The 22580-nt window shown below is 42.7% G+C and overlaps 2 protein-coding genes across 6 annotated transcripts in view; one reads left to right on the top strand and one right to left on the bottom strand.

Annotated features, from left to right (window-relative positions):
- The first annotated feature begins 3526 nt into the window (after nt 1-3526).
- hdlbpb (high density lipoprotein binding protein b) overlaps nt 3527-22580 on the top strand; it is a 25583-nt gene continuing 6529 nt past the window's right edge. Inside the window, exons 1-28 of one of the 3 annotated variants that reach the window (XM_034226287.1) lie at nt 3527-3639; nt 5262-5341; nt 6341-6442; nt 6768-6919; nt 7290-7505; nt 8600-8806; nt 8987-9202; nt 10304-10510; nt 10745-10852; nt 10987-11091; nt 11632-11710; nt 12829-12968; nt 13053-13157; nt 13274-13387; nt 13469-13555; nt 13696-13827; nt 14346-14564; nt 14659-14880; nt 15231-15449; nt 15622-15763; nt 16015-16142; nt 16246-16350; nt 16512-16646; nt 16738-16881; nt 16996-17175; nt 17252-17368; nt 17511-17669; nt 17862-18603. In XM_034226287.1, coding sequence (XP_034082178.1) covers nt 6367-6442; nt 6768-6919; nt 7290-7505; nt 8600-8806; nt 8987-9202; nt 10304-10510; nt 10745-10852; nt 10987-11091; nt 11632-11710; nt 12829-12968; nt 13053-13157; nt 13274-13387; nt 13469-13555; nt 13696-13827; nt 14346-14564; nt 14659-14880; nt 15231-15449; nt 15622-15763; nt 16015-16142; nt 16246-16350; nt 16512-16646; nt 16738-16881; nt 16996-17175; nt 17252-17368; nt 17511-17669; nt 17862-17954 — 3807 coding nt within the window. In that variant the 5' untranslated portion in view covers nt 3527-3639; nt 5262-5341; nt 6341-6366 and the 3' untranslated portion in view covers nt 17955-18603. The other 2 variants (XM_034226285.1, XM_034226286.1) reach the window with 2 other exon arrangements.
- neurl4 (neuralized E3 ubiquitin protein ligase 4) overlaps nt 20247-22580 on the bottom strand; it is a 22079-nt gene continuing 19745 nt past the window's right edge. For all 3 annotated transcript variants that reach the window (XM_034226282.1, XM_034226283.1, XM_034226284.1), the window contains exons 28-29: nt 22294-22453; nt 20247-22211 (exon numbers count right to left, since the gene is read on the bottom strand). In XM_034226282.1, coding sequence (XP_034082173.1) covers nt 22007-22211; nt 22294-22453 — 365 coding nt within the window. In that variant the 3' untranslated portion in view covers nt 20247-22006. The remainder of the gene's footprint in view (nt 22212-22293; nt 22454-22580) is intronic.

The raw sequence follows: 22580 nt of genomic DNA, 5'->3' as shown, positions 1-22580 counted from the left end.
CACAGTGGTGATAACACATTCTGATTGTGTGTCAATGCACTTATAGACCAAGTGAGACGCTAGGCCTGAGGTAACAATTCCCCCATGACTTTCTTTCCAAAAGCCCCAAATGCACTTCTCTTGTGTCTCTGTTTGCTCTATTGACCTGGTTAGTTCAATGGCAACATATGTTAGTTTACTGGACCCTACACACACACTCAGGCTGGGTCAGTGGGCCAGTCATTCATGTAAGTGTGTTTGTCCTGGTAAGTCCAAACAAATCAAATATGGTGTGATCCCTTAAATCACACCAGCTTGAGAACAATCCTTAAGTGCTTAAAGGGGTCGACCATTAACACTATGCTCTTGAGTGACTGTGTGTGTGTGTGTGTGTGTGTGTGTGTGTGTGTGTGTGTGTGTGTGTGTGTGTGTGTGTGTGTGTATACAAACCGGGTAGGGGGGCTTCAAGAGAGCTACCATTACAATACATGTGTGAAGTGCTTCACGTTGGACAGGAAGAGGGGACGGAAAAGGTGTGTCGGTTTGGAAAACACACACTCATATACACACACACACACACACACACACACAGGAGTGGGTTTACAGGAAAGAGGAATAAGCACACAGTTGGTTTAGTGACATAAGCAGAAAACGAAAAACACACCTATGGATTTGCAAATGTAGATATAATGTTTAGGTCCTATTTGATTGTGATTTAAGGATATATCACATCTGGAGCTGCCAATGGTGGTCTACCCTATTTGATGATACTAACGAAACACAAAATCAACACAAAAAAACGCAAAGACGAATTAAGTGTCAATGGCGGGCTATTCATAACATGTTAAAGAGTGCATTTAACGTAATTATTTGTATGCCTAAATCGCGTATTATATGGCGTAGAGTAGTATCGTCACCTACCTAGTACAAGATTGGGAAATATGTCGAAATATTAAACAGGATATTCTAAATAAATACCACAAAGCTTAAACAATTACCTTTCAGTATGACAACGTCACTTTCATCTTTAAAATAAGTATTACATCGGTTTTTCTTATGGGAACAGGTGCTTCCAGATTCATCCGTAAACGCCTACCAAACCGCACCTTTAACTATCAGTAATACTACCATTTTAATTAAAAATATGGAATAAAACTCACCAGTGTTATTCAGCCATGTCTGACTGTTTCTCTTCTGTTATTCGCCTCTAGTGTTGGCAGTCCACATGGATAGCTTTGGAAAGAAAAAAACCTTTACGTTAAAATCGATCCGGTGCACTGCTACGTTACTTTAAGTCGTCCCGCGGCGAAAAGAATAGTTAGTTAAAAAATATATATCCACAAAGTAAAAGCAACCGGTTGAGTTTCTTATTGTTTTTCTGACCGGCTTGTTGTCTGAGCTCCCATCATCCCCCTGTTGTTGTCTCCTTTGTTAGCAGCAGCATGTATGAGAGGAGAGGACCGGAGGTAGAGAGCAGCGACCCCCCTGAGGACAGAAGCCTCCAAGTTACCCATGGTAATGCTTACTGGTTCCGGTGAGGGATTTCAAAATAAAATATTTAAAGTTTGCCCATTTCCAAATGTAGGTTATGATGGTTCCCCTTTGTGAAAATAGGTGATCAAATGGATATTAGTATATTAGTATTTTAACAATTGATGATTGGGTGGGATAATAATGGCTAGATGTACTCCATACATGTTTTCTCCTGAAGTACACCATGTTAAGCAAGCCTGTGTGTGTGTTGGGTTATAGCATTTTGTTTTACAAATGTGTGCATCTTTTATGTTTTTGTAATGGTTTTCTGGTCAATACTGTGAGTGTCTACATGGTTGCATGACAAAATACCCCTCAAAGAAAATGAGATACAAAAAGTAGAGCTGAATAGAACAGCATACTGTTTTCATTCAGAAAACAAAATCAAAAAATAATTAATTATATCCCCATATGTTTGCATAAACTACACAATTCATCGAAATCATTACAATTTGTGTTTCATTAAATCAAATATATTAATTGACTTCTTTATGGTAATGCTTTATTGTTTAATTTTAGCTTACTCTTATTTTGAAAGTCAAAATGTGATCAATCGGAAACTTCCTGTGTGTGCATCTTCGGTCCTTCCATCTACTTACGTCCGAGAACTATAATACAAATACAAATATTTGTTGTGTTTTTTGTTGGTATCGTAAACAAATATGTTGTAACTGACGTTAAAATCCGTGCTTGAAAAAAAAAACTGAGAACAAGTTTCAGTTTAAGTGTCTGAGATATAAAACAGGCACTCATTAACTAACACTCACATTTTTACGACCTACAGAATTACTTTATATTGTTGCGTACAATATATGACCATGTCAGATTACAGGTGCACAGAAGGCTGTACTTGGCTACTGTATCTGGACCTCCCTTAACTTTTGTATAATACTTCCACCTAGTGTCTTAGAGCGGAACAGACATAAAGTTTCCATTAAACTGGATTCCTTAGATATTACATGTATATTTTAATAGCTCATCAAATCAATACCTTATGGAAGGCAATTTCTGCTAGGAAAATACAACAATAGGTTAAAAGTAAGTAATGATCTATACCTAAAAGTAATTAAGTATCTTATCATTAAGAAGATTGAAGAAGATTCAACTTATTGTCATTACGTAGTACAGGTACTATGTAACGAAACGGTTTCTCTGGATTTGACCCACCCTAGTGTTAGGAGCAGTGGGCTGCCATTATGTAAGTCGCCCGGGGATCAGTGTCGGGAACAGTGCCTTGCTCAGGGACACCTCGGTAGCACTTGGTCTTTCCGGGACTTGACCTGGTTACCTTCCGGTTGCCAAGCCAAGTCCCTATGGACTTCGCCACCACCGCCAAGGGTTGTTATTGTAAAATATTTGATTTAGTAATCCAAACTTTCAACTTACTATCTCATTAGTTTGACTTATCATATTTTTCACTTACCATATCACATATTTTACGTCATAATTAAAATCTTGATCTTATATTTTATTATTTTAAGTAGGCTAGCTAAAGCTTTTCACTTAGTCTCATAACTCAAGTTAATTACTAAAAATGTCATTAAAAAATGGCCACATTTGTAATTGAATAGGTGATGATTTAAATGTATCAATCAAAGACTAAACTTTTATCTCATGATTTCGTCTTTTTAGGTCTTTGGGGGATTAACTATCTCAACATGTACTTAGTAACTAAAACGATGGACTTACTATCTAGTAGTTTGAATTGACAACTAGAATATAACGCATTTATAACTTTAGAGAAAGTATGACGCTCTGACTTCCTTGAGAGCACACAGGGCATCATGAATGATAAGTAGTCCCGGTCAGATTGATGGACGTGAGACGTTGCGAGGGCTGATAACTTGAAAACATTATTTCAATAATCAATGACTATCCTGAACACCACATATGACTCTTTTACGACTCAATAAAACATCAGGGTGTGAAGAACAGGACTAAAATCCCACGGATCTATTTAACCTGGATGCTCCTGTTGCGCAAAGATACTGCGGCATTTCCTTTCTACTATGTGAGTCTAAGTGCATGCTGGTATCACTCCGCGGGCATAGGAAATGCTCGTCGACCAATCACATCTGTGTTTACACCATCACCTGTCAAACCCTCTGCTATATTTCTCTCTGAAAGGTAGGAATTATGTATTTATTTCATATTTTCTTTTAATCTAATTGTGCCAAACAGTGGATGGATTCAAGAGTGTATGTGTGGAAGCGAAAAAGCCGGTTTTAACACAAAGGGAAGCAGCCTTTACAGCGCCCCCGGAGCTGGATATCTGTCCGCCTGTCTTGTTTTTTAGCCGATTATCAGAAAGTCCTTGCGCCTAATCATCTCCGGCTGAGGTCGGAGTACAGTGATGTGTGTTAGCCTTGCAAACCCGGCTGAATAATGTTTCAAACCCTTTGCATGTGTCCGCCTATGCTTGCAGATTAAGCCATGCAGTGCATCCTCAAGCTAGCAATACATCGGCTAAAGAGAGATGCGTCTCACTGAACCGTTAGCTAGCATGGTGCACGGTGGGATTAATTTCACCGTCTTTATTTCATTTTTCCTGTCGATAACTGGTGGTACTAGTATTGTTAGGCACAGTGGTGGCTAAAGAAACGCTATACTGTATTACAGAGAACCAAATGTTCTTTGTTTCTTTCATTCATTTATAGAATTTCAGTATAATTGTTAGCAATGTAACAAAGTGTTAGCAGGCTCTGAGCCACAATAGGAAACTTGCGGCAGTAGTTACTTATTTAACCCTTTAACCAATGGTAGAAGAAGTATTGTGGCAATACCAAACTACACAATACAAACAATTAAAAGTACTGAGTTCACAGTTGTACCTGCTGTGCAAACGTGTGTGTGTGTCTGTGCGCGCGTGCGATTGTTGTACATGTACCTAAGCATTAATAGCCAAATACATTATATGTCATTATATGATAACGTCCTCAGTCAGTTGTATTACGTTTCTTATCACATTAATTATTATTGCTTCATTAATGTGTAGCCGTTACCTGTAGTATTTGTTCAATGTTGGGCTTATTCCTGCTGCTCTATTAGGTGTACAATGATGTAAGATCTATCATATTTCATAAATTCATTGTAGTTATGGTATGTATCTTATTTCTGCAAATAAACTATTGCTCAATAGTCAAATTCAAATAACTGTAGATGTATTTGCATTTGAAATACAACACAATCTCTAACAGATTGATTTCACTTTTGATGAAACATTAAACCCAAGACTCCATATATTCTGTGTCCGCACTATTCCTTCATTTGGAAATATTCCACATTTTCTCTACATCATTTAATTAACTTTCTGAAACTTTACTGTAGCAATTTTGTTATCTTAGAATACATTTTCATCTCAACTAGCAATTAAAAACGAAGTTTAAGAGTTTTGGCAGCACAGCTGGGCCCCCCAAGCCCCCTGTGAACCCAATTCAACACCAAGATCTAAACCTAAAACAAGTAAGAGAGAAAAGGCATTGCATAATTATTCTGTGTGATCAGCTACACGTATATTCTCATATTCTGTGGTTACATTCATTTTCTAATTTCCTGAGCCAATGAGTGTGTAGAACTATGGAGGGAAGATGAGCAGAGAGATGTGGGGAGGGGAGGGGAGGAGAGTGAATCAGATCCAGGCGGAGTAAGGTGCAGTGCAGTGTGGGTGTTCAGTGTTCACCCAGCCTCCGTGCTGCTGCTACTACAGCCTTTTTGATTTACAGTGTTCACTCTTTTCTCTGTGCACCCAGGAGCTGAAACACACACTCACACTGAAGCGCCTACGGTAGCCACTAACTGGACGGACTCTCTGGCAATTGACCTTTTGCAGGTAAGCGTGGGCTCACTTTGTAAAATACAATTTGATCGATTCTCCCACAGCTTTAACTTAGCGTTACTGTGTCCTCTTATATTGCCTACGCGGCTGCTTTTCCCTCCGTGAGATACTTCTTTTGTGTAGTTTCATTTTCAGGGCTTTTAAGGGGGTCTTTACCAGCAGGAGGAGATTTCACTCGACAGATATTATCTTCACCGAGAGCACAGTTACATTTCGGCAGAAGCCATCTTATTGGAGCATGCCACAGATATTAGATTACAACACAAAGTCTCTGTTGTACTCCAGAGGCCTTTCGCAGTGAGGGGATGGATTTACATGTCTATTTAAGAGCGAGGAAAACTTCTCTTTGCAGAAATATTACGTACAAATAAATGGTTCCAATAATCTCAGGATGCTCAACCGTTATTTCCATTGCTCATTCCAAGAAATCCAATTGATAGAAGTAAAAGATTTTCTCCACTAACTCTTAAATAGAAAACACATTTTTAGGAGTTTTCCTAAATGTGTGGTTTCTTTTAGGACTTTGAAGCCAAAGCCAATATCCTCCCTAAATCACAACACTCTCTTTGTGCTCAGTTTACAAAAACTTGCACAGTCAGAGGAACAGTTTGCAGATTTATAGTTCTTTCATTTGACTTTTTAAAAAGCACTCTGGGAAGACCCCGTGATTCTGAATCACAAGGAGCACCAGCAGGCAGCGGGTGTTTTTAGACGGCGCTCAGACTTGTGATAACTCGCTCCCCGGGGCGCTGTGTGTTTGTCTGAGGCCTCTAAAGTGTTAATTGGAGCATCTCAGGTGTAACATGTTGCATCGGTGCTGCGAAGCTAGTCTTCTGGGATTCATGGAAAGCAAGCGTAGAGAAAATACAAACCGAGGGAGGGAAGGAGAACCAGTTATTGTGCCTTTTTGCAGAGGGTTTAACTATTTTAGGAATACGCAGATGCAGCAACTAATGTCTTTTTTGTTATACTCCATCCTTTCCCACCTCTTAGTGGAATAGCGGAATAAATCTTAGACCATGAGCTCAGTGGCAGTGTTGACCCCGGAGAGCTTTGCAGAGCATCGCAGTGGCCTGAAGGACCAGGAGAACACAGGTAACCTCCGCCTGTCATCAACTCATCTCTTTATACTTTTAGTAAGAAGAAGAGGTTTACCTCAGAAGCTCAAGCTACTTGTGACTTTTTAGTCAAAACGGTGAGGCAAACATATTCTGCCTTTGCGGTACATTCTCGTTTTGTGTATTTTGTAAAGATTCTTCCTGAGGGTGGCGCGATTTTTGAGGTCCTCCTTTAAACATCATACCTATTCCTGTATTATCTATGTTTTCATTTGACATGCTCCTTCAACAATCCATACATGCATTCTGTGTTTTCCCTCTGTCCTTGATTTCATCCCTTCCTTCGTGTGTCTCCGGGCCAGGCTGCGTCCCGGAGGATGAGGCCTACATCCCCACCTACCTGGAGGCCTTCCCTCCTCTGCCAGAGAAGGAGGCGTCGGGGGAAAAGGCGGGGGAGCCAGCTTCAGCGTGGGGGGGCAAGATCAGGCCCATCAAAGCCTCTGTCATCACCCAGGTCAGGCAGCCAGTCACTAAGAACATAAACAGGAAACAGTATGTATATACAGATACAAGTCTCTTCTTGCACTATTTATATTCTATTTGATTTGTGTTTACTTACAAATGTCAAAACATTCTCTTGCACTAGTTTTTCTATGTCCTATATATATATATATATATATATATATATATATATATATATATATATGCACTGTTGGAGGAGCCTGTGACCTACGTTTTTCATTGCCATATCTACACTGTAGCTAATGTGCAAATGACAATAAAGACATGAAACTAGAAGTCTTTAAATGTATTGGAAAACACTTGGTCTGTCATTTTAAGGTCTATTAATCATGCAAAAAAAACCTCACCCGCTCTGTGTGTAGGTGTTCCATGTTCCCCTGGAGGAGCGTCGCTACAAGGACAACAGCCAGTTCGGGGAGGGCGAGGAGGCCAAAGTGTGCCTGGACATCATGCAGCGCACGGGGGCCCACATTGAGCTGTCTCTGGCCAAAGACCAGGGCCTGTCCATCATGGTCACCGGAAAACTGGACTCCGTCATGAAGGCTCGCAAGGAGATCGTAGCTCGCCTGCAGACACAGGTAAACTGACCGCAGGGGTTTGTTACATGTTCATACTGCTAGGATACTGAAGTCATGGCAGGGTGCTTTTATGTTGATAAGATCTATTTAAAATGCTGTCTTTCTTTGGCTCAATAAATGTTCAGCAGACACCTTCGTCTAAATAATTTAAGGTCAAGTCCATTCTTGCAAATTAAAGTAATGTTACCAATATTGCATCTGACTTGGAAAAATATAAACTATATATGTTGTTTTTCTATATATGCAATTTGTAGCCTTTGTTACACAGTTGTAGAACGTCATGACATCACGGAAATAACAATAAAAAAATGCCTATCATATCTTCTTGGCAGTGATACAGTGTGTTACAATCTATGTTGGTGCAAGCCTGTTATGTGCTGGTGTCGAATAATTAGCATCTGTTGATTACTCATTACTATTTTAAATTCATTAAAAAAAAATATAAATACCAAAAGTAACAGATGTTTCTTTGAACAGGAAACAATTACCTGCTCCACTTCAACCTATGGGTTGGATCAAAGACATTTGAATGCTTCAATCTGTTACCTTTATTGCCATTTGTTCTTTTTTTCATACTCACACAAATTGATATAGCATAGCCCGTGCAGGCAGGTCGCTTTAGGACAAAAAGTTGAGTTGAAAAATGACCGTCAGCTCCCGGCGGCCGCCTTCTTGGGCTTCAGCAGTAAACATGCTGATTTCCACTTCAATACCTGCACCGAAGTCCACCTGTTTAGCTGAGCTGCAGTTATTGATACAATGGTGCAGGAAAACAATCTGGCTTTTTCGCAAGGTCAAATGCTTCTGTTTTTGTTTACCTAACTAAAAAACACACATATTCCACTGTTGCCATTAATAATGTCCTTGGTAAACTAGAAATGTGAGAAACAAAACTAATTTTCTCTTCTCTAATATCATATGAATGTGGAAACTTCAACAATTCTATATTTGTAAGGATATATCTGAACTTTAAAGATTGATTTAATGCCATTTAGATCAGTTCCTGCAAGATAACGCACACTGATCCAATGATTTTCGGCCATTTTCCAATGTGTAACAATGCAAGTCTTACTCACTTCCTCTCTCCCACTCAGGCCTCAGCTACGGTCGCCATCCCTAAGGAGCACCACCGTTTTGTCATCGGTAAGAACGGCGAGAAGCTGCAGGAGCTGGAGCTGAAGACCGCCACCAAGATCGCTATTCCACGCCCTGACGACCCCAGCACCAACATCCGCATCACCGGCACCAAGGAGGGCATCGAGAAAGCCCGCCACGAAATACTTCTGATCTCTGCTGAACAGGTGAGCTTAAAGAACGTCGCCCTGAAACCAGAAGTATAGGTTCAAATCCCCGGTCAGAGACTAAATGTTTCGCTTCTTTGAAACTTGACTTTATTGCCTCTATGATCTTGGCAGTCCCTATTTACATATTCTATTGTTTCATTGACCCCCCCCCCCCCCCCCCCCCCCCACGCTCACCAGGACAAGCGTGCGGTGGAGCGTCTCTCCCTGGAGAAGGCCTTCCACCCCTTCATCGCCGGAGCCCACAACCGGCTGGTGCAGGAGCTGAGCCAGGAGACGGGCGCTCGCATCAGCATCCCCCCCCCCAGCCTGCCCAAGGACGAGATCGTCATCACCGGGGAGAAGGAGGCCGTCGCCATGGCGCTCAGCCGCATCCGAGCCATCTACGACGACAAGGTGCGCTTCCTGGTTGACTTTACAATTGGTTTGTAATGTAAAATTGGTTTTGAAGAACAGCTGAAAAACCAAACCGTTACCTATATTTGTAGAAAGTGGTCTTAAATCTGTAATCTCATTAAGTATCCTCGTAGAGGAAAACTTGGCCGTTTACATTCCAACCATAAATATTGTTTATACAGTAGTTGATGAATCAGCTTAATTTAGACTCTTACCTGACCTTTAACTGTTAATATTATGATGAACTATTTGTTGTTGTTTTGTTTTTTTTGGCTGCTGTTTAATGTCAGTCTTTAATCTATATTTGTTACATATTTCTTACCTATCACTGTGAGCATCTCAAGAAAACCCCAAAAGCAAAACAAGGAACTAAACAACATGAAATGGAATCATGGCAGTTGAGTGTAAGCTGGAGTACTTCACAATTCTACCGGCTAGCTAGTGTATTGGATCATCGGACATTTGGTCGCTTTGTCAGCTATTTATAACAACGTCTATTCCCTGCTAGATAACCGAATAGATTGTGGTTTAGTTTAGAGTTTATGGCACACACGTAGTTGCACATATTACCTTTCCACAAACTGTTTGTTTTTGGAATGAGGAGGTTGTATCATTATTCTCAACAGTGCTAGTGTTTTGATTTTCCACCACACACACACACTCTAAAAGATGGATGAGACGTGGAGAGGAAGTGTGTGTGTGTGTGTGTGTGTGTGTGTGTGTGTGTGTGTGTGTGTGTGTGTGTGTGTGTGTGTGTGTGTGTGTGTGATAGACAGGCTGGAGATAATGGGGAGAGAAAATTGGATTTGGCCAGAGAACAACAGGATGAGAACGCTAATGTCATTCAGTACATATGCATGAGAGGCAGAAACAAATATATTCTCTGTGTTGCCCTCTCGCTCTCGCTCACTCCGCTCACCTCCAGCCAGCTTATTTCCTCTCCCTGTCCGCCTACTGACTGACATTCATCTGTCCGTCCTTCCTCTTCCTGTCCGTCCTTCCTCTTCCTGTCTCCTGCTGTGAGCCCATCCATCCCTCACCGTGCCACATCTGTCCTTCCTCCTTGCCACTCACGTCTCTTCTCTCCGTCTCCCCCTGCAGAAGAGAAAGACCACCACCATCTCCGTGGAGGTGAAGAAGTCTCAGCACAAGTACATCATTGGGCCAAAGGGCAACACCCTGCAGGAGATCCTGGAGACCACGGGGGTCTCTGTGGAGATGCCTCCTCTGGACTCCGGATCAGAGACCATCATCCTCAGGGGGGAGCCGGACAAGCTGGGGCCGGCGCTCACACAGGTGTACGCTAAGGTGAGGGGGGGAGGGGAAATGGTATTGGTTACTAAAAGCCTTGAATTACATAGTGGCATTTGATCAGTTGTTAATGTAAAAAAAGTGTTTGTGGAACTTTGATTTCCAGTTATTTATTGCAGCTGAATCAGTCGGTAACATGCTTTTAAAGTGTGTTTTTTTCTTTTCGAGATTTCATTAAGGTTATGAATGTAAGTTGGATTTGAACCTTTAAGCCCTTGTGTCCCTCTTTAGGCGAAGAGTGTGATGGTGGTGGAGGTGACCGCCCCGGCCTGGCTGCATCGCTACATCATCGGCAAGAAAGGACAGAACATCGGGCGCATCACACAGCAGCTGCCACGGGTAAGAGAGGGAGGATCAAAGACCATATGACGGACAATAAGGAACAGTGCTTTTCATGTAGAAGAGGGAAGTTGGCATCAGCATTATGGTCAATGGGTTATCTTTTTTTCCTGTGTGTGTGTGTGTGTGTGTAGGTTCACATAGAGTTCACAGACGGAGAGGAGCGCATCAGTCTGGAGGGTCCGACAGAGGAGGTGGAACAGGCTCAGGCCCAGATACAGGAGATCATCAAGGACCTGGTGAGTAATAACAAAAAATGTGATTGATACTTATGGTATGATGTGAAAAAGACTACACCAGTAGTGAAAATAAAGACATAGTGATGTTATACGTTTTACGTCGTACAGGAAGATTGATTTACGTCTGTATTTGAAACTTAATATCTCTTAGGGCTCAGATAAAACAAGCATTTTTAGAATGCTCTTCAAGACATTGTGATGGTCATTTTTCACATTTTACAAGTTAAATCACAAATGAGACTAGCGGTTAGTTGCAGCCCTACCTGGGATATTTATTATAATAAGGTAATAATAGGGTAGTTCTAAAATATATCTTGTAAAAGGCTCATATTCTTTTTAAGGTTGTTGTCACTTTTCGACTTTAAATGACATGATTGCTTTTGGCAGTTCATTCGTATTAACTCTTAGAATAAAGACCCTCTGAAAGCTGATAAAGCCAGAGGGTAGACTATAGAGAATACACCCAGAGTTGAAGGGTTCAGTTCTGTAGCTCTGGGACACGTTCAGTGACTACTGTCCCTCTGCCCCCCCCGTGATCAGCTGGTGAGGATGGACTACACTGAGGTCATCATAGAGCAGCGCTTCCACAGACACCTCATCGGGAAGAACGGAGCCAACAGTGAGTGCACTTTGTTCTGCTGATCTCAACAGGAAAGCAATCTGGGACATCAACACTCCTGGGCTTTAGAGTTCAAATGGCAGAGCGACCAGCATTTTATTTGCTGTTCTTTTTAAGCCACTGACTCGGTAAATTCAGCTTTTGGTTTATACTGTCGTAGTCAGCAGCGTCACATGTTGTGCAAAACTACTTCAGAAACACTGCATACATTACGGTCTCCACAAGGCTCTATGTTATATTTATTTAGTATCTTGCTGTTTTCTACCTGGTTTTGACATGCAGTCTGACATATGTGGTACATAAGATGTGTTGGGGCAGTTGCCGAGTCAAATGTATATACACTAAACACTGTATTTTTGTATATTTACAGACACACCAATTTAATTTCAGGTAATTCTGTCATTAGTCAAAAGGGACAATCTCTTATCTGGTTGCCGTATATAAATGATGGGCTTGCTGCGTTCATCAATTTGCAATTAAATGTCAAGTAAAAGCCACTGAAGGCCACCTGTACTTAGTAGTGTATACACTCTGTATATTGAGTTGAAATGATTGTGTGATTATTTCATTGTTTCATAATGACGCTAGGCACTGGAAACAGTAGTGGAAACAACCAGTTAAATGCAATCATATTATTTCACAGTCTTACTATGTAGTCGGCGGTTTTAACGCGGTTATTCACATGGTTATCGAAATGCATTCTGGCATTCACTGAAACTCCAAGACAATTTAAGTTTGTTGTAATGAAATGGTCAATATACTGCGTTTATATAGCGCTTTTCCAATCTTGACGACCCCTCAAAGAGCTTTTGATTAAGTCTCAAGCGCTAGAAAGGGAGCTGTAAAAAGACGGTAATATCAGCTGTCGTTGAGCATCATATTGGATGTGGTTGTGCTTAATTCACGTCTGTTACAGTACAATACAATTTACAGTACCATTTTTAAAGTGTAAAGCAGCCAATATACTATATAACAGCAAAACCTACAACCCTTTTCCAGGCTTGCAGGGGGTTCGTGTTTTCCTCAATTGAAACTCTAAAAGAATTAGGGTTAAACACTTGCAACCCTCTTTTAAATGTTTACCTTGTTTAAACACATCATCTGTTCCCTAATGACAGTCAATCGGATCAAGGAGCAGTACAAGGTGTCGGTGCGGATCCCCCAGGACTCTGAACGCAGCGGCCTGGTCCGGATCGAGGGCGACCCGAAAGGAGTCCAGATGGCCCGCAGAGAGCTCATTGAGATGGTGCAGAGAATGGTGAGGAGGATGGGGTCAAAGTTCAGGGTGGTTCATTCATTTATTTTGTGGGTTGGCATAAATAAATAAATGTCCTATTCCCAGGAAAACGAGCGCACCAAAGACCTGATCGTGGAGCAGAAGTTCCATCGGACAATCATCGGCCAGAAGGGAGAGAAGATCAAAGAAGTTCGAGACAAGTTCCCCGAGGTGAGCGTCTCCTCCGACCCTTCCTGCGCTTTATCTCTCCCATTCATCACAGAGAAATAATTAGTTTTGATCCAGATCTAATTTCATTTGACGAGTATAATATCCTCTGCTTCCAGGTCATTATCAATTTCCCCGACCCGGCGCAGAAGAGTGACATCGTCCAGCTGAGAGGGCCGAAGAACGAGGTGGAGAAATGTGCAAAGTTCCTGCAGAAAATCATCGCCGACCTGGTACGAGCCCCCATATGCTTTCTCTCCATTTCTCCTTATCTTTCAACATTTGAATTCACAGCAGCTTTCTTTCTTCTCCAGATTGAGAATAGCTTCTCGCTCTCAGTTCCCATCTTCAAGCAGTTCCACAAAAACATCATTGGCAAAGGCGGCGCCAATATTAAAAAGGTGAGACTTTGATGGTCACTTATTAGACATTCATTTCAAGGCAATATCATTAAATAAAGCTCCGTAATATTCAGCCAGTGTTAAATGTTAACGGTTTTGTAATATTCAAAGCTTCAAAATACACATATTGTTTATGCCAGATCCGGGAAGAGACCACCACTAAGATCGACCTGCCGACAGAGAACAGTAACTCTGAGATGATCGTCATCACAGGCAGGAAGAGCAACTGTGAGGCGGCCAGAGAGCGGATCCTCTCCATCCAGAGAGAACTGGTAAGAACTTTTCAGATTTTTTGCAACTTCCAGGATATTTGGAAGAAACAGATAACAAAACAAAAAAAATGTAAGATCCACCTCCCAGTTTTTTAAGAACTTTGAGCCATATCTTGTATCATACCCTCTTTGGATAAGAGAGGTGGTTTCAAACATGGTGGCAGTTGTTAAATGCAACAATGCTGGTTGGAATGTCCTCTCGCTCATTCCTGCCCCTTTCAACTCTTGCTTGCTATTTAAGACAATGCTCAACAATTCTAATAAATAAAGCTGGAGAAAGCTAGTAAGTTGATCTTGAAAACTACCTTTTTCTAAGGTCAAGCACACACTGTTATGCTCAGTCGAATAAGTCTGATTAAATTAACACCATAAACTTGGCGAGTCTTAAAGTTTAGTGAGAGAATATTTTGGACATTCCTTTTATAATCAGAGAGAGGTTAGGCGAAGGGAAAGCAAGCTTCAAATGTAGGCGTACCTTAATGTATCCCTGGCTCTAAACTCTCTCCTCATCCCTTCAGGCCAACATGAAGGAGGCGGAGGTCGCCATCCCTTCCAAGCTGCACAACTCTCTGATTGGCTCTAAAGGCTGCCTGGTGCGCTCCATCATGGAGGACTGCGGCGGCGTCCACATCCACTTCCCCTCCGAGGGGTCCGGCTCGGATAAGGTCACCATCAGAGGGCCCGTCGAGGAGGTGGAGAAGGCCAAGAAACAGCTGCTGCAGCTGGCTGAGGAGAAGGTGGGCGGGGCAGAAAAGGGATGGAGTAACTATAGAGGAGGAAAATACTTACTCGCTTTTCTTGTCCTCTGTCCTTCTTTCCTTCCCTTTTCAGCAAGTCAACAACTTCACAGCGGAGCTCCAGGCCAAACCAGAGTATCATAAGTTCCTGATTGGCCGTGGCGGTGCTAATATTCGCAGAGTGAGGGACAAGACGGGGGCCCGCATCATCTTCCCGTCACCGGACGACACGGAGCAGGAACTGATCACCATCGTAGGGAAGGAGGAGGCCGTGCGTCTGGCCCAGAAGGAGCTGGAAAGCCTGGTCAAAAACCTGGTCATTACATTTCAATTACTTGTTTTTATCTCCTTTGATTTTTTTAAATTATATTCAAGAATGATTCCTTCATTCGTTTACTTTTTCAATCTTAAACAAGTATGCCTACCTAATTTTCTTTTGCTCTTTTTGTCAGATTGTCTTTCTTGTGTTTCATTTGGATTTTACTAGCACAGTCCTTCAAAAGTGCCAGGGCCATTTTTACTGTATATTTCAACAACAAAAGTTCAGTGAAAATGTTATATTGCAAAGGTTGATAGGGTTAGAATAATCCAACTGGCATATGAAAAAAGTGTATCTTACATTATGACGTATTCTTTTTTAAATATCCCCTTGTTCTCCCTCTCCAGGACGATGTGGTGGAGGACAGCATGGTCATAGACGCTCGCCACCACCGCCACTTCGTGTGCCGGAGAGGCCAGGTGCTGCGGGAGCTGGCGGAGGAGTACGGCGGCGTGGCCGTCAGCTTCCCTCGCACGGGGGCCAACAGTCAGAGGGTCACTCTGAAGGGGGCCAAGGACTGCGTGGACGCCGCCAAGAAACGCATCCAGGAGATCATCGAGGACCTGGTAAGAGACAATGAGAAATTAAGATACCATAAGTCATAAAAAAACGTATATTTCTCTGCATATTTGCACTTTGATTTTACATCCAGGAGTAATGGATGTGATCTGAACTCCTGTCTGTTTGCCGTTGTCACCCAGCTGTGTCCTCTCTCCCCCCCCCCCCTTCTCTCTACAGGAGTCCCAGGTGTGTGTGGAGGTGGCGATCCCCCAGCGCTTCCACCGAGCCATCATGGGGCCCAAAGGCTGCCGCATCCAGCACATCACCAGGGAGAATGAAGTCCAAATTAAGTTCCCGGAGAGGGACGAAAGCGCTGCAGGTCAGGAGCACACGAGAGAACAAGAGCTGTGAGACTAATGATGTTGTTAATGTGTTGCCACGGCAAAGAGGGCAGAGTAATACGAAAGTACTGGTGAGGTTTTAGGATACATGGGGATCTTCTGACACTGGGTGGTCACTGTTCACTGTGTTCATTTGTGATATTTTTACATTTTGGCTGCTAGGAAAATGTGTTATTCTGACATGAAACTGCTGCCAAACTGGCTTTAAATTCATGACGTCTTGTGACAGGTCAGGATGCTCCACCACAGGAAAACGGTGAGGTCAGTCCAGAGGCGGAGTTCGTCCCCCGCAAGTGTGACATCATCACCATCGCTGGGCATGAGGAGAAGTGTGAAACTGCTAAAGCCGCCCTGCTGGTAGGCGCCATTATACTATTATTTAATTATGGATATAATGCTCCCTATCCTCTCTTATCATCCATTACCTTAATCCTAATCCTGTCACTGTTTCCTCATTCAGGCGCTGGTGCCCATAACGGAGGATGTGGAAGTGTCTTACGAGCTGCATCGCTACATCATTGGCCAGAAGGGCAGCGGGATCAGGAAGATGATGGAGGAATACGAGGTGAGATCTGACTCTCTGGTGCCATCTACTGGCCATGAGGCGTTATTACTCCATGTAGAAGCCTTTTACAGCTGCTTTAAACATGCTTATATAATGTGGTACGTCTAATTGGTAAAGAAGCTGGGTTTACTGATCTTTAAGTTATTGTTTGCATGTTGCAGGTGAACATCTGGGTGCCGCAGCCGGAGAAGCAGCTGGATGTGATCAAGGTGACGGGGCTGGTAGCCAACGTGGAGCGGGCCAAACAGGGTCTGATGGAGCGGGTCAAAGACCTGCAGGCGGAGCAGGAGGACAGGGTAAGAGTCCAACAGAGTAATCACAATTATTATATTGTAAAGATATTTGAGCGTTTGAGGTTTTTTTACACTGCTCCATGTCCTTTCTCAGGCCCTGCGCAGTTTCAAGGTGACCATGTCCGTAGATCCAAAGTTTCATCCAAAGATCATTGGTCGCAAAGGAGCGGTGATTTCTCAGATCAGGAAAGACCACGACGTCAGCATCCAGTTCCCAGACAAAGGAGACGAGCAGCAGGTACATTATTGCTGCCCAAAATAAGTATTAAGTATGTGTTTTATCTTGAGACTTTAATACATTTCCATTAATCTGCTGTTCCCTTTTTCTACATCCTGTTTTTTCCATCTTCAGGATGTGATTGTGATCTCGGGGTACGAGCGTAACGTGGAGGAGGCGAGCCAAGCCATCCAGCAGCTGGTGGCCGAGCTGCAGGAGATGGTGAGCCAAGATGTCCGCCTGGACCCGAGGACCCACGCTCGCATCATCGGAGCCCGGGGCAAAGCTATCCGCAAGCTGATGGAGGAGTTCAAGGTTGGTTTTGTTTTCAATCTTATTTGGTTTTCTCTTGTTTTCTTATATATTATAACGTCTCGTTCCTACCGTTCAGGTGGATATCAGGTTCCCTCAGCCAGGCTCCGACGAGCCCGACAAAGTGACGGTGACCGGCCTCCCTGAGACTGTGGACAACGCTGTGGACCACCTGCTCAACCTGGAGGAGGAATATGTGAGTGTGCATAGACTGTAGTGGTAGCAACATTTTGAAATCCTAGCACTAAACATGTAAAGTGCTGAAGAAGTAAATTGGGTACCGAGACCGTTTTAATGAGCGATTCTCCTCGCCCTCCGGCCCTTTTCTCACCTCTCAGATGCTCAACGTGACAGAGACGGAGACCTTGGCAGCCTACATGAAGCCTCCATCTCGCTATGGAGGGCCCGGTGGAGCAGGAGGGGGTGATGACGGCAGCGGGGGTCCGGCTAAGGGCTTTGTTGTGCGGGACGCCCCTTGGAACGCATCAGGGAACAAGGTTGGGCACACTGATTTTTCTCTTCTCTACAATAATGAATGTAGAGAGGGATGATATGTAGAAGCGTTAGAGAAGTAGTTTTAAATTGTTGAAAAGCAGCTTCTACTTTTAGAGAAATACTTCTGTTTTGTTCCTCGAGTGTGTTGCATTGCATCCTGGGTAAAGAGCAAACATTTTGTATGTTTGTTCCAGGCTCCTGACATGAGCAGTGCAGAGGATTTCCCCACGTTTGGGACAGGTGTGGCCCCGAAGCAAACATCCGCCTGGGGCCCCAAGAAATTCTGAAGCCGCTGACCCTGCAGGAAAACAAAAAGAAACGTGTAAAGTAGATGAGAGACAAATCTCGAATCAAATTGCTGCTCGCCTTCCTTCCCTCCTCCTCTTTTTTAGTGACCTCCTTTTGTCTCTCTTTCTCTGTAAAGCCCTTGTACCTTCCTCCCACCACCAGCCACAATGAATTCTGGGAGAACTATCCCTTCTTTCTTTTCCATCTGTCTCTTCCCCCTGAGAGGGAAAAAAAGAACATTGAGTGCTCTCTCCATAGCTTTGCTGTCCTGCTCTGCCTCTCGGTTGCACCACCTGCAACCTCCTCCTCAAAATCAAACTCTCTGAAGTACATTGTAAATGTTTAAACTCTTCAAAACTTGCTGAATCAGAGGAGTGGGATCAGAGGAAATGGGGCTTTCAGGGGGGTGGTGATTGTATATCCAAGGAACAAAAGCAACATCTTGGATTTTTAAGCTAAAACAAAAATGGGGGTCTGTTTTAATGTGCAGGAAACGTGTGTAAATTATGACGGTTCTTTTCCTGTGGTTTATACAAGGAGGTTTATACGTGGCTTATCTTTAAAGTCACTGGTGTGGTGCAGCAGGTGAAGCAATGAGCTGTGTGTGTGTGTGTGTGTGTGTGTGTGTGTGTGTGTGTGTGTGTGTGTGTTGATTGCTTGATTGAAAAGTGTATTAACAGCTTGTATATTGGGTACAGTACAGTACAGCTGAAAACATACAATTGTGTGTGTGTGTGTGTGTGTGTGTGTGTGTGTGTGAGAGAGTTGGGAGCAAAAACAGCTGCTGTAGTCAGATAACTGGAGCTTTTTCTTTTTAAGTGATGATGAATCAAAAGATGTGGAAATCCTTCGCCGACCGTTTGTACTGAAGGTCATTTTGTCACCGTTTTATTTATTCAAAAATGAGCCATTTTATTTGAACTACTGTGATCATTCGTTTTTATAAAAGCCCTCACTGTAGCTTGATGCTTATGTTCGGGAGTGAAAGTCGTACGTCAGGGTTCGGGAAAGATGTTAATGGTTGTTATGTGGAAGTGTACAAAGAACTTTTCGCTATTTTTTTAAACTGTCTGGGACTTTTGTTGCCGTTGGTTTCTGGCATATTTGGAAGTTTGTATGTATGTGTGCGCGCGTGGAAGTTAAGATGTATATTTGAATGAAGCTGAACCAAACTTTTACATCGTCTTTGTCCGTTTGTCTCTCTTCTCAGAGCTTTTACCCTCGCCATTAACACTTTAAATCTTTCAACACGCACACGACGCTGCTTAAATCTCCCACAAAACAAACTCAGTATCAACAGCTTCACTTCAGTTTCTCTCATACCATACTATTTTGTAACAAAAACCTTTTGTTCCTTTTTCCGATTCTGAGATCTTAAGCAAATTAGGCTAGATTTGCATCAAAGCTTATTGTGCCTGGAATCTGAAAGGAATAGTTTAAGAGTTTTTGAACTACACTCACCTGCTTTCTTGACGGGAATTAGTCTGCACGATAAATGGATGGAGCCGGTAGTAGATTAGCTTAGCATAGCATAAAGACTTGAATCTGGGGGAAAAGTGAAGCAAATAAAAACAGAAATGCAAAAAGGTTACGTTAATGTGCTTTAACTATTTATCTACTTCCCATAGAAGTACTGGGCGGCTGGATAAAGCGTTGTTTGTCAATAAGTAGTTCCAGCAATAGTTAACACCCTCTAAAACCAAAATATATTTCTGTTTGTCCGATTTAAAAAACATGAATGATCTTGAAGAAAGAAACGGATTCGAAATGTGGAATTATTTGGAGGAAGTGGTCAGGATCAGATTGGCAGCTCTAAGTTAGACATTAGAACAAAAAAGGGAAACTCAGGGTCCAATTAAAGTCAAAGCCTGTGCAGTAATGAGTCTTTAAAGCTGGCGACAGATGGATAAAAACAAAACCGACTATGCAACCAAACGGGATCACACACAGGATGGTCAGAGGTACGTTATTGTACTTGTACAATTTTAGCATCCTTTTTAGTTGATCATTTTCAATAACTGTGTGCGTGTCTGTTCTTTAAATGCAAGACGAAGCAGCCACTATTTCTGTATAAAGCGTTGAAAGAACCCACTACCGGCCTTAATGAGAAATTAGTCAACAGCATTTTGGAAAAGGTGTGATTGAGTAAGTATGCAACACTGCTATAACCATACTTTTTTTTCCTACTCTAAATCTAATTAAATAAATACAAAAAGGAACCAAAAGCACTGGTAGGTTGTCTTTTCTTCATCTTTTTTTGTTTTACAAACAAGAAACATCTTTACCCATACTTCTGTGCATACCGTCTTGTCAGTTTATTTAATTTTGTATAAATCAGGAAGATATGATTTGTTATGTAACAGCCTGTACAACGCAACATACAGAAAAACAAATAAAGAAAACAATACAAATTAAATTGTACAAAGCAGCACTGGGCTGTAAATAACCCATATAATAATATCTTTCACATTTTTCTTTTGATTAGAAGTTTTTTCCTTCGGCCAAACCCCTGTTGAACTCCATCAGTCAGATCACAGCTGCTCTTAGAAGACGACTGAGCTCCTTCAATTTAGATTTTTTGAGTTTGACTCATGGAAAACTGTGAAAAATGTCGGGGGGCGTGTTCAGTAAGCTTGTTTATCAAATTGGCAACAGGACTGTGAATAAATGAGTGCTTTGAAAAGCTGTTCACATACAATCAATCGTTAGATGGATGTGATGGATTAAATAAACCCTTGTATAAACATTTGACAAATCAATGATGTTAGTCGACAAAAAAAAAAGAACCGCAGAGCCCTAATGAATGACATTCACATGTAAACACTTCTGGAGGTCCTGCCAGGTAAACAGAGTCAGACATGACTAATGGATCGATCAGGGAGGAGGTGTATGTAGAGTAAATCACGAGGGGGAAGCGAGGCAGTGGGAGTGATGTGGAAAACATCTTAAGCCTTTAGTCCATTTATCTACCTTTTTAATTAAAAAAAGTACCACATTACGGGATATTTTCTAACTTGCTAAGAGTTTGAGTAGATGGATATCTCTGCAAGAGAGCTTTTCCCAATAATGTTGAACTTTTTCCCCTTTTTCTGTATAAAACAGCCTAGAATTAAATATTCATATTTAAATATCTCATGAAGGATCGTCCCAGTTGTAACACACAAGCTGCAAGGCTGGAACATCATTGCCATTCATTATCTCAACACACAACTTCCCAAATTCCTTTTTTCCGTCAATCCTTCCAGTTTTTCACCACAGTTTAAAGCCTGTGACCGGATGAGTCAGGCGTGATGCTCGGCCACGAAACAGAACCGGGACAGATAAAGAACTGCTTATGTAGAGACACGAAGAAAAGACCAACATACACTTGTAAACATTTTTTTTTCTTCCTCTAGTTTTAAAATCTCCCGCCCCCCCCACTAAATGAAACAATCACAAGACACTCTTGGGATCATTCTCAGATTCAATTGTCTTTCTGTTTTTTTATATTTCGGTGAAAACACTTGTTTGTTTGTTTTAACCCACGTTTCAGTCTTTTTAGGTGACAGTCCATGAACGTGCAGCTTGGCAGGGGACAGCTCCTCCCAAACTAAATAAAAAACACTGACCAGAGCAGAGGCGTTAAAGTAAGTGCCAAATGAAAAAAAAGATGTTTGTGTGGAAGAAAATATGTCGGGAAGAATTAGAACAAAAAAGTGTTGGAAAAAAAAAACGGTAGCAAATGAACAAACGTGTTGTGTCGAGTCGATGAAACGTTTAAAAAACGCCCACGAGTGTCCGAAACATAAAGTGCAGGCAGTGTCTGTTCTTCTTTGAGACCACCGTAGCCCCCGGCCATTAAAAGAGTCCAAGAGCAAACAACCCAAAAAAAATAAACAAAACGAATCTTAATGCTGAATTGTCAACAATCCACAGGTGGAACAGCTGGATTCCAGAGGAGTCTCTCGCTCAAGGCAGGGCTTGGATTTGGTTGTCAGTTTATTAAAAGAGTGGGGAGCGCCGTGCGGCCCCCCCCCCTCCCACCCGTATGCCTCCCTTGTCTCTCCGTTGTTCACTCCACCCGGATGAGCAGTCCGTAGAGGAGCGTGCCGCCCTGCTCCTTGGTGATCCACTCGATCTCGGAGTTGCTGAAGCGGGGGTCCAGGGCCTCGCTGTTACCCAGTGTCTGCGGCCCCATCTTGTAGGAGCCCGGACGCACACACACCTGGAAGCCCACCTGAGCCTGGTGGGCACGGTCAGAGCGGGGGTCCCGAAATCTGCATGAGGTCAAAGAGAAGTATCAGTGAGTGTTCTACCAGCTTGTTCCCGGTTAGCTCTCCACTGTAAACCTTGACTTACTGCACTTTGGGGGCAAACATCTCCATGCCGGAGTAGCGCATGGTGGGGGAGAGCCGCACCCTGGGGACCTCCCTGCCGGGGGCGCAGTTCTCCTCTGGCTCAGTGTAGCCATTAGGCCCCTCCGCCTTCACCGGGGCAACCGAGAAGATCGACGACGTCCCTGCAATGACAAGAGTTCACAGACGTTACAGTTCTTATCTGTTCCTTATATGAGATATAAGATGCATCAATTGTATGCATCTCGCATCTCGCAATTATCACTGGCCCCGTGTATCTCCTAATCGATA

The sequence above is a fragment of the Gymnodraco acuticeps genome, unplaced genomic scaffold (assembly GCF_902827175.1).
Source record: "Gymnodraco acuticeps unplaced genomic scaffold, fGymAcu1.1, whole genome shotgun sequence".
NCBI lineage: Eukaryota > Metazoa > Chordata > Actinopteri > Perciformes > Bathydraconidae > Gymnodraco > Gymnodraco acuticeps.
The sequence above is the reverse complement of the archived record's forward strand: the minus strand, read 5'-3'. Positions and strand labels throughout refer to the sequence as shown.